Source organism: Myxocyprinus asiaticus, chromosome 40, assembly GCF_019703515.2.
Source record: "Myxocyprinus asiaticus isolate MX2 ecotype Aquarium Trade chromosome 40, UBuf_Myxa_2, whole genome shotgun sequence".
Classification (NCBI taxonomy): domain Eukaryota; kingdom Metazoa; phylum Chordata; class Actinopteri; order Cypriniformes; family Catostomidae; genus Myxocyprinus; species Myxocyprinus asiaticus.
In genome coordinates this window covers 13,490,358-13,511,303 of record NC_059383.1, presented here as the reverse complement: position 1 = coordinate 13,511,303, position 20,946 = coordinate 13,490,358, and the positions used below count along the sequence as shown (strand labels likewise).

At 35.8% G+C, this 20,946-nt stretch overlaps 1 protein-coding gene across 3 annotated transcripts in view; it reads left to right on the top strand.

Moving 5' to 3' along the window:
* The first annotated feature begins 4,531 nt into the window (after window positions 1-4,531).
* The window catches only part of LOC127431021 (drebrin-like), a 125,081-nt gene continuing 108,666 nt past the window's right edge, over window positions 4,532-20,946 (top strand). For all 3 annotated transcript variants that reach the window (XM_051681207.1, XM_051681208.1, XM_051681206.1), the window contains exon 1: window positions 4,532-4,657. In XM_051681207.1, the coding sequence (XP_051537167.1) occupies window positions 4,575-4,657 (83 nt within the window). In that variant the 5' untranslated portion in view covers window positions 4,532-4,574. The remainder of the gene's footprint in view (window positions 4,658-20,946) is intronic.

Here is a 20,946-nt window from a genome sequence, read left to right as displayed (position 1 = left end):
AGATATGACTGGAGTCTTCATTTCATGGATGAGCAGATCATTTAAAAGTTATTTGTTGAAATCACTATTCTTTCTAAAAGGTTTACCTTTAACTGCAAATCTAATTGATAGCCCTGCTACTTTGTGGTATATTTGGAACAAATAATTACTAGCAAACCAAAGAGATTGTGTTCGGGTAAAAAAGTTAAAGTCTGTTTTGGTGTGAACATCTCTGCAGTTGTAAAATCAGAAGCTTGTGTTGTGCTTGCTGAGCTGTTTTCTTGAATGACAGACCTCTCCTGCTTTTGGATGCCTGCCTAGGCTCTGCTGGACAGATGTCTTTACTAAGAACAATCCTCATCACCACTGAATATAATTGCTACCTTTGTAGGCAGTAGGAGATGCCAAGGGCCAGATGAGTGAGAAGAATTAATTAATGGTAACCCATTTAGTAGGCAGCCAAGGGGAGGGGAAGCTCTGGGGCAATTTGAGATGCTGATTGGATGAGACTGCAGTTGAAGGTAAATGTGTGTGCATATGTTTGTGTGTGGGCCATTAATGTTGAGGCCGGGCTGTGAGGAGGGTGAAAGGCTAAGCGCTATAGCTTATTTCTGTGTGATTGTGTGCGTACATTGCCTGTGTTCGGCACAGCAAATGTATGTTTGTGGGTCATGGGATTAGATATGTTTTAAGGCTGAAATAAAAACCCCGACTGGAGTTGTATGTATCATGCTTAAAATCTGTGCTTTAGTTGAATACATTACTAACACACTGACCCACGCTGTTACTGGCAGATCCTGGCTTCGTGCCATGAAACCGGATTGGAGAGAATCCATGGTGCTCTAGACACTGCTGTTAAGAAGTTGTTAATGCAGGATACTATAGGATAAGGTGTGCTTTTTGTTTACTCTTTAAGGGATAGAGATATTCCTAGCACAAGATATCTTGATTATTATTATTAATAAATAATAATAATAAAATAACACATATTATTGAATGTTTTTATTTATAACAAGCTTGATTATATAAATAACAACAGAAATAGTTATAAACAATTATTAAATGATTATTTTTTTTATATTTTCTATTTATATTAATTAATTAATTATTATATTATTATTATTATAGAGATTGTTTTGAAGCTTGGAATTTCTACCATGACCCAGATACTGTATCTTCTAAAGTGCCTTCAACTTTAATGCACTATATCATCAGAGCTGAATCTCAGACTTGACAATGTCTGCCAGCTATGTTCCAAGTACAGTTAAACAGAAGCCTGCAGCTACTGTTGCTATAGGCACTAGAAGTCTTTCACTATACATCCAAACAGTGATAAAATAACTCAAGGGAGTCTGGCCTTTTGTCCAAAAACAAGGTTCATGTCTAAAAGAATATATCAGTATAATAATAATAATACAGTATATTAGAGACATAGCCTTTGTCTTAAAACAGGGAACTGGTAACCTAGACAACATTTTTGGGCAAATGATCCACAAAAAATGCTATATTTGCCTTTGACACTAGCAGTACCATGTTTTGTTTTGTTTTTGCGAATTGTAGGCCTACCTGTACTCCCCGCATACAGACAACTGGAAAACTCTCTTTCCATCCTATATAGGCTACAGCACAATATGCAAGCAATTCACATCCGATGTCACAAATCATAGAGGGAATATTAATCGGAAAAGCCTTTAAGCATCTTATCTCCGAGACATCCGAGATAAGAGGGACAGGTCAGCTGAATTACTTGACTGTACAGCTTTATGATTTGTGCGCTTTGCTCTAACGCTATTTGTCATTACTTGTATGTTCTTTCAATTATTTCATTTCAAGATTTAGATTAAGATTTAACATGTAGATTTAAATGTAGATGTATAACTATTTAAGATTTTTGTTTGAGTTTAACATAGAATAGGTTTAGAATAGTTATATGCATATTTATTAGCCTATTATTATTATTATTATTATTATTACTATTATTATTATTATTACATTTAGAATAGCTCTTGTATATTTTATTAAACTATACAAAGGCCCAGGAGTTTTTTATTTTAAATGCTATGTGCGTTAGTTTTCGTAATGCTCTTTTTATTCCCTGATACACACGAAATAAGGGGTGTTAACACAGGACATGTTCTTGCCTTGAGTTCCATCTTCTGTACACTGGCTGCGTCCTCCGGAGGTCGCATTTGTCGGCCGCATACGTCATCGAGGATGTCTCGTTTCAGAAAAGCGAGTAGGACACTTCGTATGCAGCCTTTGAATGCGACCTTCTTTCACGGGAATTCGGAAGATGCATGAGGTGTATCCTTGGTGGGCACTCACAACCCACAATTCTTTGCTTCAACGGAAATATCTAAAAAAATAATGACGCCAATTTGCCCGTAAATATGATGTTCAAATGCAAGTAATGTTAATTCCCAAGTTGAAGTACCTCAGTAGATGGGTGCAGAGTATATAATATGTATAATTATATTAATATATAATTAAAATACAGTATTAGACTAAAAGTACACTTGTAAAATCTATTTTCTTTTCGCTTTACATCATTATAACTCTCCTAAAATGTACGTCATACATTCCCTTTCAGAGGGACTTTGTTCCCTTCTCACTCAAAGCGCTCGTGCTTGTTAAAGAGTGGCGTGCTGTCATAGTTTCCGTTTGTCCTAGTCTCGTTTAAACGAGACTTGTTTAAAGGAGGACACTCGGTATACTGCAGCCTTCAAAGGCCGCGTCCTACCTAGCACGCAGCCTTCGAAACGAGACACAGCCACTGTTTTTAATTGTTAGTCTATGTACACGTGCCACATGGATGTCTTTGTCTGTTGCCTCACTTTTTCAAACAGTGTGTCAAAATAGTTCAACAAACAAACAAAAACAAACAAAAAAAAACTTTACAAAAACATTTCGAGACCCCTGTGTTCTGTTCCACTTTGTTGCAAATTGTCTAACGCGTTCCGGCCTAAATGATGCCTTCGGAGGGCACTTCAAAGCCATAAGGTCATTCTAAACAGTATAGGTGAGTCCCAAGCCGCACACTTTTGCACTATTCTACGCCATTTTGTAGTGTAAGTAGTGCGAGTAGTATGTTTACACTGAAAATGCAACAGAAAGAAGTGTACTAGAAGACCCAGATGATGCACTTCTCCAACCGTCAAAACGGTGTGTGGAATATTGGACACTACATGCACTCAGCGCTCGTGGCTTGCCATACTTAGCAGAAGGGTGGAGTTACCTGGCCGCAATGTTGACCTGACAAAACAATTGACAAGTTTTTTAAAACCAATTCCAGGGTAATGTAATACAAAGAAAAATGTTCTACATTTGCACTAAATAATAAAAAATTGGAAATATTAAACAAGTTTGCTAGATTTATGTCGCTAAATAATGCAGAAACGCATCCCAAGTCTTTGAAAAGGGTACTACATTGTAAATAATATAGAATGTAGCAAGTAACTAAACTTCAGTGGATACAGCACCTTACAAATGTGAGTTGAATGCTTTAACATCACCCCAAGATGTGTGAATATGTACGTTGTTTAAGATACAAATTTTGAACTGAGGTTGTCTAACGCGCTAAAGCTAGCGGCAACATTTCACATGCATTTGAAACATCACTTCTGTCAGCTGTTATACAACGAATGTTGTAGTAAACAATCCTTAAGTGTTCCATTTGGGACGATACTACACTTGAAAAATTCATACACTACATGGCTGAGTGCATAGGGTATTTTGTAAGAGCATAGTGTGTCATTTGGGATACAGCAAGTATGTCTAATAAAAATGACTTTAAAGATAATCTTGGTGGTGTGGATGCAGCATAATTCAAAATCAATAGTTTTCAGTTACAGATGCCATTATGGAAATTCACTGTTTACAATCAGCCATGATTCATTTAATCCAAGAATGAAAGTGTCCAATAACAAGACAGTAACTGAGATTGAGTAGTATTCAGCTGGTCATGTGATTCTAAAATGGCCGCCCCCATGAGGGTTGCCCCTGCCCCATGTAGAAAAAAAATTGCTTTTATAAAGTTACTGATATGACTAAAGTCCTCATCTCATATGAGTGATTATGATTTTATATATGTTTCAAAATTACAATTAATTTCTTTAGGAGTAAAACTTTTAAAAGTGCACCTTTAAAAGTAAGTTCCAAATGACAGTGCTCTTACAGTGGAAGGTAAAATCTTCGTAAGGGAATAGGGCTTATGTTAACATCTGAATGGATCGCACCCCTAAGATGGGGCAGTTTTTGAACACATTGGCTGCGTCCGGAAACTGGAAAATGCTGCATTTGGAGGTTGGAGGTAGGATGAAAAAAAGGTGCTTTTCAAACTGTTCTGAGTCCAGTTTCCTTACGAGTTCCATTCATTCAAAAACACTGTCGGTTAGGCCGTTAATTGATTAGGCAGCAAGTCAGCTACCTACGTTTTCGGATGTAGCCAAGAGCGCACAGAACTCTTCGGCACTAGGACCGCACGGCGCACCAGAGAGCAGCAGCAGCGTCTCTTTGTTCCACGCGCAACATCTCCCCTCCTCTTGCGCTCCCCATCATCACTGCTACACTGGTCTGGATGATTGCAGTGCAGCAACATGGCTGTGAATCTTAGCAAGAATAGACTGGCCCTTTTAACAGCCTACCAGGACGTTATCAATGAGACGTCGGCGACCGACTGGTAAGAAACAGGAAATCTATTTTAAACGCACTCTTTGGTTTTAATATGGTGCTATTGCATTTAGTGGAAGAGAATTGAACTTCCATAATAACTAAATGCGAATGGGATCTCAGAATAGGATGCAAGAAAAAAATGCGTCTGGGATGGATGCGAAACCTTTTTGAAGCCAAATCTTTGATGGGTTTTGGATTCTTAAACTTTACAGTGCATATACTCCGATACATTATGGATTTAAAAAAATACATATTCCTTAATTTTCGGATCTTTTGCACGCTTATTTGCTTTACTCCATAGCTTAAAGTTGATTGCAGTTAATTCTTTGACCTCCAGAGAGTTGTGCAAGGTATTCTGTACTGTTTGCTCAGTTCAAGGGAGTCTCCTCTACAGCGCGCGCGATTCGCTAGTTGAAAGCAAGAGCAGTTGATCATGTAAAACACAAATCTTTACAATGCTTTATTAGTTTCTTAGCTATTAATTTAAGTACATCAGCGCCCATGGACCTCCCCACCATTTGCATCGCAGGACAGAGATGGGCGAGGCAAGAGGTGCTTGTCAATTTGCCATCCTTTTATTGTTTGCTCTCATCATCTTTGGACCTGATGGCAATTCTAAATTTGTTATAACATACAGTAAATGTCCAAAACCATTTGAGGTCCCTGTTGTTTATGTATGGATGGCGTGCATCCTGCACAGTCCAGTGAGGGATCTGATCTCTTTGTGTTGAAATGAAACTGGCCTTTATATTGGTGCAGCTGTCTTTAAACTGGAACGCAGTAATGCAATGTTGGGTGAGCACCCTTAGAAAACTGGTGTTATTATTGTAATGTTGTTGTAATTATAAATATTTTCTTATGTTGTGAGACTTTTGGGAAATGTTTATTGCTACTTGAATTGGTGTTATTTTAGTGCATTTCTATCTTTATGCTGTGGAAGGCTTTGTTTGGAAAAAAAAAGAAAAAAGTAAAAAGCATTATATTGTTACATATTGCTTTGAATTCTTTCCTAAAAAGAAAATAAATGTATTTTGACAAGAAAAGATGTCAAATTTCAGCACTTTAAAAATCGGCAAAAAAATCACAATTAACAATGAAAAATTATGCGATTTATTCACGATTAAAAAAAATTAATGACTGACAGCACTAGTAATTTGAAATCAGTGCCAGATTACATTTCAGAAGTAATCTACCCTAAATGGTATATATATATATATATATATACAGAATATATATTTGGATGGAAATTGTTACTTTAATTCACCAAAGTGGCATGCAACTGATCACAAAGTATAGTCAGGACATTACTGATGTAAAAAACAGCACCATCACTATTTGAAAAAAGTCATTTTTGATCAAATCTAGGCAGGCCTCATTTCCAGCAGCCATCACTCCAACACCTTATCCTTGAGTAATCATGCTAAATTGCTAATTTGGTACTAGAAAATCACTTGCCATTATATCAAACACAGTTGAAAGCTATTTGGTTCGTTAAATGATGCTTAACATTGTCTTTGTGTTTGTTTTTGAGTTGCCACAGTATGCAATAGACTGGCAGGTCTTAAGATCAATATTAGGTCAAAAATGGCAAAAAAAGAAACGGCTTTCTCTTGAAACTCATCAGTCAATCATTGTTTTGAGGAGTGGAGGCCATACAATGCTTGAAATTGCCAAAAAACTGAAGATTTCATACAAAGGTGTACACTACAGTCTTCAAAGACAAAGGACAACTGGCTCTAATAAGGACAGAAAGAGATGTGGAAGGCCAGATGTACAACTAAACAAGAGGATAAGTACATCAGAGTCTCTAGTTTGAATAATAAACATCTCACATGTCCTCAGCTGACAGCTTCATTGAATTCTACCCACTCAACACCAGTTTCATGTACAACAGTAAAGAGAAGACTCAGGGGTGCAGGGCTTATGGGAAGAATTGCAAAGAAAAAGCCACTTTTGAAACAGAAAAACAAAAAGAAAAGTTTAGAGTGGGCAAAGAAACACAAACATTGGTCAACAGATATTTGGAAAAGAGTGTTCTGGATCTTAACCCCATTGAGCTTTTGTGGGATCAGCTAGACTGTAAGGTGCGTGAGAAGTGCCCGACAAGACAGCCACATCTATGGCAAGTGCTACAGGAAGTGTGGGGTGAAATGTCACCTGAGTATCTAGACAAACTGACAGCTAGAATGCCAAGGATCTGCAAAGCTGCACGTGGAGGATTTTTTGATGAAAAATCTTTGAAGTAGTTTAAGAAGTTCTGAATATTTTATTCAAATTTTAATAGTAATTTTTCACGTTATTAATGTCCTGACTATAAATTGTGATCAGTGGAATGCCACTTTGGTGAATAAAAGTACCAGTTTCTTTCCATAAGAGCAAAATCTGTACATTATTCCAAACTTTGTAAATATAACCTATATATCAGGGTTCCCCAATTAGTTTTCACCAAGGGCCAAATTCTGTCAACAATACAAAGTTCAATGTAATGACAAAGTGTTTGTGCTCAGCTGTTATTATTATTATAATTATTATAATTATTATTATTGTTATTATTATTACTATTGTTGTTTTTATTATTAAAAGAGTCACGCATAAATATTCTGATTTTTTATTAGTTATTTTTCTCCGTATTAGTAGCCTGTTTTATTTATTCAAACAGTTATGAACATTTTATTTGTATACAGATATACAAAACTACACAACTTTACCTGCTGAAACAAAAACAGAAAAAACTTTAATGAACAATCTGGATCTCCATGTCATAGATCCAGACATGTCATAACAGTACCTTGTGTTATATTATCCAGGCATTAATCCGGACATTATAAAAAGAGTAGTTGGCTTCGGGAGTCCGTTTGGAATATACTCGTAGTTATATACATTTACAAATAGAAATAGGATGTATGTTTTTGTCAAAATGCTTTTTACTCATCTCACACGTATAAAAACACAGACTGTATACTCCTCAGTATGCATCAGCACCATGGCAAGAACATGATGAAACAGTTATGCCAAATTAGGTAAATGAATGCTTTAACAGCATTCAATATATTAATCTCTAGCACTGACAAGCAAGAGCGCTGCCTACTGTACAGGGGTGAAATTTTTCATACACTCTGTGTGTATAGACCTTTTGTCAGAAGTTTGTCTTGCAAAATCATCACGGATTTGTGTGAACAGGCCTTTAGCACGGGCCAAACATTTGTCTTTGGTGGGCCGCCTATTGAGGAACCATGCTATATATATATATATATATATATATATATATATATATATATATATATATATATATATATATAGTATTAGTAACTGTATTCCACTACAGTTACAGTTTAAATCATTGGTATTTAGAATACAGTTACATTCAAAAAGTAATTTGATTACTGAAGAGATTACTTTGTATTTTATTGTCATTTGTTTCATTTAATATTTAGTCCTTTCAGATGGAAAACATTAATACATATAAATGATGCGATCCAAAGTGCATTTGAACAGCAGTGAAACACTTTCTTATGATGTGTTACATTCATACGAGCAGACAGAGAAGTAATTTTGAAGTAAGTTTGGAGCAGAAGAAATAGAAATAAACCTTGTGTAAATTGTCAGCTTTACGCTAAGCTAAAATGCTATTTCTAGCCATTTTACATCCACGTTACCAGGCACGATCATATTTTTTTATCAAAACAATTCACGTTGGATCATAATTTCTTTTTTTCTTGTAAGACCTTTGATATTAGGGCAAAAATCATATTCTTGATAATAATTTTTGTATTGTTTTTCTGTAAAAATATCTAAAAATCTTTAAAACAAGATCAATTGTCGAACTGACAGAGTCTATGGTAACTCAGATAACCGCTCTGTACAATTGTGGTGAGAAGAATATAATCTCAGAATGCTATTCTGAGATGCGGGTTGGCACTGTTTTGGCGGCACAAGGGTGACCTACACAATATTAGGCATGTGGTTTTAATGTTGTGGCTGATTGGTGTAAATGTTATTAACTTGAGAGTCTCAGCTGTCCCACTTGTATCTTGTTGGCACATCACCAATCTAAAGATATATCAAATTGGTCTTTTGTGAAAGATGTTTGCCCTGGGTAATATATTCAAAAAACATTTTCACTTTATCGCTCGATTTCTGCATTCACACTTTGTTATTTTCTTGATTGTATGATTATTGCTTTGAATAAACTGATATCCCAGAGTTGCCCCATTATGCACAGCTGACGTAAAGGGATTAAAGACAAAGACTTTTTAGCCACAACTGACTTTGTAAACAACAGCCTTCCTCATTATTCACCCTTAAACCTTGGTCTAAACAATATGTCTTTCCTACGTCTATGAAACCACATGACTTTAACAGAATTAAAAATGACTCTCTCCACTTTCTCATAAGCAAAACACATGATAGTGTTTATATCCACATAGTTAACCTTACCACCTCGCAGAGTGTGGCTGTTCTTGTTTAAGCAAACTCACATTCTTCTTCTTGGTGTTCATCCATGTGCCGTTACAGTACAACCAACACCACTGTGTATGTGAAACTTTAACACAAAGCAAACTCTGTCTAACACACAGGGTCATCAACACTTTACAGTCCACCATATAAAAGTTATGCCAACAGTTCCTCAGGGTAGGCTTCAGAGCTGAGTAGATAAAGCATCCATACCCAACTTGGGTTTTCAAATCTGGTGTGATGCATCAGACATTGCAATGAAATTGTCTAGAGAGCACTTCTAAGGGTGGGTTGTAATAGACATTCTTTAGGTAGTGGACTGTCATGATTGTTTAAAAGGATTTTGATGTGTGCAGAGCCATAGGCTTCAGAATAGACAAGATTTTGAAGTTGGACAAGGAAAGGTGAAACAAGGCCAGTTGAGATTGAGTAGAATATCAGAGTATTCTCAAATATCAAACCAGAATTGTTGCAGGAATGTTCAGGCTGCTGATCTGAAGAAGGCATGGATATGTGATCCTCAGACTTAAACGTCTCATCAAGTTTTATAATGTGTCATGTACACTGAAGTGGTGTGAAGATAGCTGAATGTCTGGTCACCTATCAGTTTATATCAGATGTCTTTTTTTTAAAGACATGTCTTAGGTTTCTAAAATGTTCTAAAGTATTGCTTTCTTATGGTATTAGGAGAGTATAAGAGATTGTTTTCCATTATTTTGTTACCTTTCTTTCCATTTCTACCTCCTGTTAGGTCAATGCAATATTCATATGTCCACCATTCTGTAAAGTAGGGCTGCCCCCGATAGTCGACCAAAGGTTAGTCGATGAGAAGAGTCTTGGTCGACCAAGTTTTGATTAGTCGGTTGGTCACAGAAAAAACTCCACATAAAGTTTTAGTTGTTTACATCTCTCTGGCACATCTGTGCATTCTCTACCGGTCGGGTATTTCATTATCCGGGAAAATACATCATGTGTGTGAATAAATGTATTTTGTTCCCTCCTTCATGATATATATATATATATATATATATATATATATATATATATATATATATATATATATAAATATATTGCAATATCCAATTACATTGGCAACCCCTGGGCTGAGGGATCGGTGAATATTCTTCCTTTAGTGATTTTGCATTGAAAATTAAATTAATTTATTTAAAAAACGAAAATCGAAATGAAAAAGCAATTAAAATAATGAAGTGATAAAAGAATAATATATATATATATACACCTTTCCATTTACCGTCAGGCAAGAATCCGTCTAAACATGCAGGCGGAAAATTACTTACACAAATGAAGACCTAAAAACAATTATAAATGTAAAAATAATAATTATATTGATGATAATAATCACTGAAATATAAATCATGGTTTGAGGTGAACGTGTTTTTGTATTATTTTATGTTTTAATCACAGATGTATAGGCTGCAGAGCTGCGTTCACAATGAACTGTTCTGTGGAAATAAAGCAAACCGAACTCAAAACACCTCCTGAGCATAGATGTCTGAGGTCATTTGCAGCACTCATAGACGATACTGTTCTTGCAAAAAAGACAGAAACAAAGAAAGAGTGAGAACTTTTTACATACGCGTGTTCCACGAGACTGCACGCCTCCGTATCAGCGCGTCATACATGCGCATAGACGGCTTTTCTGTTGTCTGTTCTTAATAATATAATAAAGTGTTTCTTCAAGCGTGTGTCTGTGTGTCTACGGGCAAATTATTTGTAATATTAATTTGATAATATTAGCCTAATAATAACAATAATAATAATTTAATACATGGGAAAATGAGCCAAATATCGTCTTGACATCATCAAAGGCATCAGTTATTGGCGACCATCGCCGATCCCTGAGATCATCGTCTGTCGGCACAACCCTAATGTACATTTCTCTCTATAAATTAACAAAATGTTCAGACAGTCTCCTTGCTGGTTTTTCCAACACATTCAGGATCATTACAGCTTTTGCCGGTGTCACGGCTCGCTTTGTGTGTGCGCTTGTAAAATTTATATTTTAAAGGCTCATTACTATGGTTTAGTATTTCTCTGTAATGTAGAACAAGTTTAGCAATGCTACTTATAATATTCTTTCTCAACCCTGGAACTCAAACCATTTTCTGATGCCCCCCCCCCCCCCAGTAAAAATATATTCAAGTAATTCAATTAATATAAACGTGCGACTAGTCGACTAATGGCTTAAATGAACTCCTACTAGTCAACTAGGCAAATCTTTGGTTGAGGGCAGCCCTACTGTAAACACATTGCGCATATTCCAAAATTAAAGCTATGTATTACAGTTTGGCCTGGTTGAAATTGATGATGAAAAGTTTTGGTACTTCATCATGAAGCTGAATTGTAATAGACAACAAATGTGTAGCAGCAGCACCATGGACCTGCATGTTTCCTTCAACTTAAGTTCTGTTGGAGATTTGTGATTGCACCACAGGGCATCACAGCACAGGATGTCTTGTGTAACACTGCAGTAGGAAAAGTCAGGAAGTGCACAGTCCTCGCAAATCTCACCAATGCCATTTATGAGCAAGTTACTCCAGTTTAAATAATACAAATATCAATTTTAGAATACATCGCAAATTCCATTGATATAACTGCAGGTCTTATGCACATAGAAAAGAAGATTCCAAACAGGAATTCAGTTTCTGTTCTTTTTATGTCAAACTTTACGTTTTTTAAACATCTGAAAAAAACTTTCTATAAAAATAAACAATTAGCATTTACACGAGTGGGCCTATAGCATAGCTTCTCAAGAGCTTCCCAGAAAACATGATCACAAGGGAAATCGACATGCTGCTTCCGAATGTTCTTGTACCCTGAAATTGACCCCGCAGTGCCGAAATACTGACAGGCGCCATCTCCCATCAGACATTTTTGCATCAATTCAATTGTGTTCACCTTTCCCTGCGGCGCTACTGATAGCATGTTATGCAAGCAATCTCTGAGATGCTGGTTCTGGTCCCATGGAAACCAATAAGTAGTTGCATTCACATAAACAATAATGAGGGGCAATTCGAAGGTAGCATTTTCATTCTAAAATTACATTTTTACTCCACTAACAGTTAGGTTTGATGTTGGGGTTTGGGTTAGGGAGTATGGTTAATAAAATATGCATTCCTGTTGACTGTATTACATAATTTACAACAAAAAATAAAATTAGCTTTTGGCGCCACCACATGGACATTTCACCTCAACAACACCTCCAGCTTCAACCACTAGGGGGTAGTGATTTGAATTTTGGCAGACCGATTTTAGCAGCAGAACTTTTGAACTGTTGCTGAATTTATAGCGTGATCAGTCTGTACCAGAGTAAAAAATAAATTTGCAGGGTTGCTTGTTTATTGATAAGGAGACTTAATGGAGTTTCCAGTTATGTCTCATATAAGGATGAACTTTGTCTCTGACATTTCTTTGTTTTAGAAGTTTACAAATTTGAGATGTTTCTGATATTCTTCAGGTGAAATAAAAATAGCCACAAATAAGACATTTGTTGAAATACAGTTAAAGTATAGAGCTGTAAAATTTATGTGGAGCATATAGCTCAGATAATTTCGTCTGGGAAGAAGAACTTGTTTGCACACTTTGGTATCTTAGCAAATCTGAGCACAGATTTTGCTGACACTTCATATGAGAAACATGTAAGATTAGGGTCATTTTCTCAGGAGAAAAATCAGAGAAGCAGGAAACTTAATTGTCTCAATTGCTCTCCATTTATTGTCATTGCTGCCTAGGAGAAACAATCGAGGTATGAAAGAGATCTTATTTTTGACAATGTCTTAATGTCACATTGGTGCACTGTGACTTGCATCCTTCTCCAAATTAAACCGATAACAACATTTGCCTTTGCCAAAGCACAACCATTGCCTCTTGAGCAAGAAGTAGCCTGCCTGCTCAGCAGAGCTTCAGCCTTCTTAGTTTCTGTTTAGGTCTTTTGAGCACAAATAAAGCATGCAAGAACCCAGAAACAACTCTCCTGTTTGCATTCGGCTGCCAAGAAACATTGGGCAAACCACAGAGAGGACTGGAAATTCATAGTTCACATGGTGTACCAGACTCTATAAAATGAAACCATTTCTCTACATTTGTGGTGCGAAGTCCAGACCTCAAACTCACCTGGGGGAGTTTATCTCTCTAGAGTCCTGCAGTCTAATGTTTGCATTCCTTAAACATCAGGTCACTATTTTAATAATCTACAGCCATTTATCATGGTGGACAACCATTGCAAGGGGAGGATATGTTACATGGCTTTTCCCTTTTAAAAAAACTCAGTCTGAAAACAGATCTTATATATAGACATTCTCTACATTTGAAAGGCTATGAAGAGTCAACAGTGCTAAAGAATGTTCTGCAACCCATAATCAGACTCCTTAACAGCGGTATATAATCCTTTTAACCCAGTCTCATGAAAAGTCGTAGTTGTAAAAATAATACAAGATGGCAAAATCAAAAGAAATAATACAATTTGAGACTTTTACTCACATAAAGAAAAATAAACTAACCAACAAATGATGTTAGTACTATTTTTATTTTTTTATTTTTTTTATTTAACCCCTAATTTAGACCTAATTTATCATATAGGCTTTTTGGGTCGTTAGTGAAAACTAAAATGGAAACTAAACAAAAACAATCTATACTTAATTAAAATTAAACTAAAAAAACGAACATAATTGGAATAATGAAACTAAACTAAAATAAATTTTTACATGACTCTAAAACTGATAAACAGTAGGCCTATATTACAAAGTGTAAAGCATTTACAATCTACCTTCATTAAAATGATGATAATGCCATTAGATAGCGATAACACTAGACAACCATGAGAAATGTAACTTATTTAAATAGTGTCAGTTTAACACATACATTTTTTTTTTCCCTAGAATACTGAAATTAATGAAAAAACTAAAAATACTGAAAAACTAAAATTGAACTGCAACTAGAAAAAACTATACAACTAAAACGTGAAACGTGTCAAAGTGAAAATGAATGAAAATAAATTAAACTACTTTAAGAAGGACAAATGTCAAATAAAATAACAGAGAAATAAAAACTAAATGTAACATTTTAAAACTATAACAACCCCGTTCCTTCCACATGCTCTCAAGACAAGAAAGCAAGAAAGATTATCTTGGGAATTGGGAAAATTGTGTGGCCAAATTGTATATGAATGGTTTATCTACTCAGCTTGGAAACTTACCCTGAGGAACTGATGGTGTAACACTGAAAAAGCAGTTTGTAAAGTGTTGATGAAAATTGATCTTCAATGTAGCATACTGCACTTTGGAAAGGCTAGCAAGAGTCAACAGTACAGTAGTGATGCATGCTGTAAAAAATGCAGTCTGAAGGCAGTGTAGCCTAATTGATGAGAGTACATGCAGTGTTATCACTTCCCAGATATTGTGGTGTGCTGTGTGGGTAGATGATACTTTGGCTTCTCTCTTCATGGACACAACGCTGTCTGTGAAAGGCAGCTGATTCAGATCATGGCTGTCTACTTTTCCTTCAACCGGCTTGTGTGTGATATATATTCAGAACAAAGGTTGGCTCTTGCCTGGCTCTTGACCCTTGGCTTTACAGAAGTGAAAGCATGTCCACCTCACAGTCATGAAAAGATCCAGGCTACAAAATTCTCAAGTTGCTTTAGCGTCCAGATAAGTTTTAATATTTGAAAAGCGGATAAGAACAGATTTTGTTTTTTAAAGATCTACTGTTTGTCTTTGTCATATATCTTAAACCAAAAGGTTCAAGTATAACTAATCAAAAAAATAATTAACTAATTAAAACAGCTGACATTGAATGTCATTATTCATTAGTTAGTTTGGTGTTTTTATATTAAAGAGTTTATATTTGAAATTTTTTTGCATACAATGGATGGCGTACATTGACATTTTTTTGTGGTATAACCTTCAATTTGTGCAACGTTTAAAGAAGAGTATTGGACAAACTGTGGATTATGATGCTGGAAATAAAATTAGGATTTTTTTATCCGATTAATCAAATAAATAATTGTCAGATTAATCAGTTATCATAATTGTTGACTTTTCTTTAGCTAAAATCTGTCTGTGCTTACTGGAATTCAAAAAACTGCACCCAGTTTCCAAAGCGAGTTGTGAAGTGAGTTGTTTTCAGATGTACATGCTGTAATAGTGAAGAGGATGCATATTTTATAAACTCAACCCCCCAACCCAAACACCAAACCGATGCAAAAATGTCTGGTGGGAGAAGGCGCTTGTCAGTGAGTTGGCACAATGTGGCTGATCCTAGGGTACTGGAAGTATTGGAAACCACATGGCAACTTCCCATGTGATCATGTTGCACAAGATTATGAAGTAAAGACATAATCCCTGATTTCATCCTGTTTTGGATGAACAACGAAGCTAGTGATATATTAAAACTTGTCCACTGGTGAGAACTTTGCAAAGTTTACTGTAATTGTTCAACTAAAAATGCTTGCTCCAGACTTGCAAAAGTCCTCCAGACTCTAACTTTATTGTGAGTTGACATTAACAAAGAAAGATTCATCTGAAAGTTCATTATACAAAAATGAGCTTTCGGAGAAGAGATCCCACTGGGTGCTGGCCCGGTGAACTTCCCATCAGGAAACTCTTCTTCTAAAATACGTTTTCCAGTTTCCTTCTAGTGGCAGCTCCTGACTTCCCTCACATCAAAAAGGTCTTTGTCTTTACTCCCTGGTCTTGCAATTCATTTCAGTTTTGTTAGTTGGTCTAATATTAGCAGTGAACAGAAGATGCAAGTGTATGGTCACTATTGCCTGTCAATATTTGAGTTAGTTTACTTACCTCTTTAATCTCTAAAACAATTTTACAGTGGATCTTGTTAACAATTTATCAATTGTTAAGAAATTTCACAAGGCCAGTTTCCTTTTTACTTCCCTGAGCAGGTATGAGTGGACATAAAGATTATTCAACATGACCTCATTAGTATTTGTAGGTATTTGTATGTAAAGTGCGGTTTTATGAACATGATTGCACAAGAAATCGAAATGTTGCATCTGAATGTCAATGTCCACAAATGTTCCTTTTTGCATCAACACCAATGTGATCATCTTTCCCTCTCATGCTGCTGATACATGTACATCTCTAAAGCTGTACATTTGCTGGTGATTTGGTGGTTGCATTTCTCTCTAAAATTAAATTTTTACTCCACTGACGGTTAGGTTTAAGGTTGCGGTTTGGGTTAGGGCATATGTGCATAAAATATGCATTCCTGTTGGCAGTTTTACATAATTTACCAAAAAATAAAAAAAATAAAATAAAATTGCTTTTGACGCCACTCTGTGGACTTCCAGCTTCAGCCACTGGGGGCAGTGATTGAATTTTGGTAAGCATGAATTTAGCAGCAGAACTTTTGACATTTGTCGCCGAATTCACTGATTCTATCATACGTACACCTTTGCATTTTTACATTGACACCAAAACATAGAATATCAATGTACTGACCGGATCTGAAGCATAAACGTTTTACGTTTTAACAACTTTAGAGACATACAATGTTTGTGAAGCCCTTGGGGTTAAAAAGTGGAAGTTTCGGAACACACGCAGTCATCAGAGGATCTGCAAAAGATTTGTGCTTGTAAAAGTAAATATGTTTTAGATTATGTAAATATGTTGATATTGTATGTTTCAGTGTCTATCAAACATGTACTACCTGTAAAAATTACATACAAATATCTATAAATACCATTAAGTCACCCTGCACCTTCTGTGTTTTTAGTTGAGATAAGGCTATTCTCAAAAGCATTCTGTCCTCAGAAACAAATCTTTGCAGAACAAGTGTAGAGAATGCCTTGAAAGATGCCTTATAATCAGGGCAAAAATAGCTATTTCATTGCCAACACTTTGTAGTAGAGTAGCTAAGTGGCCTGAAATTGTCATGGGTGCCATGAAAATGGTATTAAACAAAACATTCTCTGCAGTCATATGAGAATGGACACAATTTACTGATTATGTTTGGTCAACTGAAAAGTTAATCTTTTATTTTTTACTTTATTGATAATTCTCTTAAAGGTAGTTTCAATGCTAAGTAGATATTTGCTATGCTAAATTCATCAATGACATGGAAAAAGTGTATTTTGCGTTATTGAATGCCTTGAAGGTGCCAATTAGAGTTTGACTTCTACGTAATTACACTCTCTGCTCAAATGATACAAATAGAAATATATATTTTGCATCACTGTTTCCATAAAAAGAACCTAAGAATTTGTCTCTTGCTCCATAACTGTTGTGCATTAAAGAGATCAGTCCCAAAATGCATTCTGTTGAGGTTTTAATAAGTTTAAGAACATGAGTTACATTAATAAATTGGCTCCATAGCTTTAATTGTTGCACTTATATGTGGACATCATTGCATTACAGAGACTTGATCTATTTTCAGAGCTGTTCTTCAATCAAGGTCATTCATCGCTACAGGCACTCCATGAGGAGCCTCAATAACCATTTGTACAAGTTAAAGCTTAAAGATTGTCTTTCCTCACTTGAAATGTCAAATGGCTGAGGTGATCATTTCTGGAAATCATAATCTGATTGCAGGAGGAGAACTTCTGTGGTCTGTATGATCTGAATTTGAGATATGAGATACATTGAGTTTCAGGAAGTGAAAGTGCAAAGTACTCAAGCGCTAATGTCCCATACATTTATAACAATCCGTGAAACTTGCATGAATTTCTTTAAATTTTTGAAATCATAAGAAATCCTGGTTGGGGTTTATTCAGTTTCATTCATTTATGTTAATGTGAATTTTTAGTTTTGCGCTTCAAATATCTTATTTTAAGCCAAGAGCCCATCGTAATGGCTGCAAATGAAATCCGTGTGGAAAAATGTGCTCTAATCGCTTTTTAAAGTGTATATTTATGTCTGTGACTGGGACCGGGCTCCTGTTAGTGGATCAAGCTCAGGGATTTATGAGAAATTATTTGCCTAGCGTGGGTGTTGGTTGAAAGCTTAGAACTATTTGAGACAGGGGAGGAGAGGTGAGCTTTGAATCCGAATGCCATCATGAAAAGCATTTACAAATTTGGTAAAGGCCTTTTATGCCCCCTATAGTGTCAATGGACTGGAATATTCTTGTAATATTTTAATATTGGATGTTTGTGACAATATCTCTTTAAATACACCCAACTGGCCCTTCAACATGTTGGTACATGCAGTTACTATACGTGCACTGCAAAAGACAATTTTCTTAATCAGTATTTTTGTCTCGTTTTCCATTAAAAATAACTAAATATCTATAAGAAAGCTTGTTTTCAGAGAAAAACATGTGTCCTGATCCATCATTTTGAGTCACATTGACCCCGAATCACATTTTGAGATTTTTGCACTGAAGTAAAAAGGAACAGCTCAGCTTTCTAATATTATAATTTTTTGTTTCTATCCCAGACCATTGCAGAGATATAATCTTTAAATGATGCCTGTCAGAAAACCTTGTTTTTGAGAAAACGTCCTCTGAAGATTCCAAAAATGTATATATTTTTAAGGATATTAAGTTATTTTAACAGGAAAATTACGTAGAAAAAAAATGCTGACTAAGAAAATATATATTTTTTGCCCTCTAGGTATGTCATATGATGTGTACCTACATATGGAATAGCCAGGTATATTTAAAGAGATATCCTCTTCATATAAAGTCATAATTTGCCGTGTATTTACAGAGGTAAAGATGTTTTATTAGTAACATTTACATATGCACAGATTTCTAATGTGAAGCTGAGCCTGATTTGTTGAAGTGAACAGTACTGGATATTGTTTATGGAGGAGACTGGTGTCGCAGTGAGGTCTTAGTGTCCCTGTGAAGTCCATCTGGCTGTGTGCTTAGCCTCACTCTCACCCACAATAACATTCACTATGATTAATTCTGAAACCTAGTATGAGTTTGCTCAGTAGTCAGCTGATGAAGGGGGATTAAGGGAAGAGATCATACACTCCTAAATATACTCACAGCACTATGAACGACAAAAACTAGCAGTTTCAATTTTGAATTTATTACCATCCATGAAAATGGTTCACATATGCTACGAACTGTAAACATACGCTCGTAATAATTTGTGTGAGATTGCAAAATCGTAAGATATTATTTTTAAATAACAGTATGTCGCAAATGCCTTCGATTAAGCTTAACTGGTATTGGATGTTCTATCCCTTTAAGGGAAACTGCTGGCCTGTATCTTTGGCCCTGTGACTGGTCACCATTTCTTTTATGTTTTTCACCATTTTCAATCGCCTTGGTTGCAAGCATGTGAAAAGAGTCATCAAAAGTATTCAGAAACAAGCATAAGGCTCCAGTCTCCATGCCTTGATGATTTAACTGGGCAAATCAAGACCTTGGACTCTCTTTTACCATGCCAAAAGGGCACAATTTGTCTGAAGGGCATATTTTGTCAGGCAGGCTGTGTATTCAAACAAACAGGCTGGCAGACAGGCTCCCAGCCTGGAGGGACTAGATAGTGACTGTGGCATTGGAAACAGCACATTAGTATATTTAGATCAGTGTTGGACACTACCTGTTGGCTATTAGAAGCTCTGTACCTGCCACTGAAAGAAGTCCAAATCCCTGAATGCTGTAATCTGCATCAGTCTCAGAGAATTAAGGACACAGATTTACAAGTCTCCATATATGTTGAATGACACAGTTAAACATGCAAAGTGCAAACAGTATGAGTAATTTACCATTTAGGTCAGGTTCTTCTGGGCTTCTTGGGAATTAACCTAGTCCTTATTAAAACATTTAGGTAGAGCGTTGCCAGCGATCACCCTTTTTATGTTACCCAAATTGAAATTAAGCTCACATCACACAATACTTGAAGCGATGAGAAGATATTAGAAGAATGTCCTGTTTTTTGGTTTCGGGGTGATTTTTGCTCAAATTTGTACCTCTAGTTTTTGCCTTCTTTATTTTATATGAAATAGTCAAATAGATGATGTTCTGTGAAAGGGGATTAGGGTACTGGGGCCAGATTTATTTCCCTACACCCACAGATCACTAATGCAATGTCGAGCTTCATTCAAAAGCCTCAGTTGAAGCTATTTATCCAGAGAACTACAACCTAAATGAGCTGATCAGAATTTAAAATGTCACAGAAATATTAGTATGAATGTATGATTATTCAAATGCTTTTAGTTTGGGACGATATACTGAATTTTGATATATCGCAAACCAAAAAAAAATTATGAACCAAACTCTGATGAGGCAAATTTTGATTGCAACATTATTTTCTGTCCATGTGATCATAAATGAACATCATAATCTCTCTTTTGCTTGATTTTTCCCCCTACTGAACATACATAACATAATAAATATGCTCAGTGTGTGTATATTATGGCATTAAGTTTACTATGTTTTATATCATGTGTGTTTCATAAGACAGTAAATAGCATATTAATACAATATAGATTAAAAGCCTTTATTGGCTGTGACTGCATGGTGCTGGATGCTAGCTGTAGTGCTAGCATTATCATAGTGTGTGTTTAGCAGGGATGTTATATGGTTATTGATGATGATTTTTATGGCATTTGTGGTGCAGGCTGCATCAAGATAGTAGTTTAAAGTTAAATAATCTAAATGCAATTCTGATTCTGTTTGCAGAGGAAACATCTCAGGAGCAAAAGCTTTTCTGCAGTTGACGATAGATTGCCTTTGTCTCTTTCTGCTCATTATGGAGACATTTAAAGTGATAGTTCACCCAAAAATGAAAATTCTTCCATCATTTACTCACCCTTGTGTCTTTCAAAACCTGTATGGCTTTCATCCGTGTAACACAAAAAAAAACTGTTTATAGCAAAATGTCCAGGCTGTCCAATGACAGTGTCT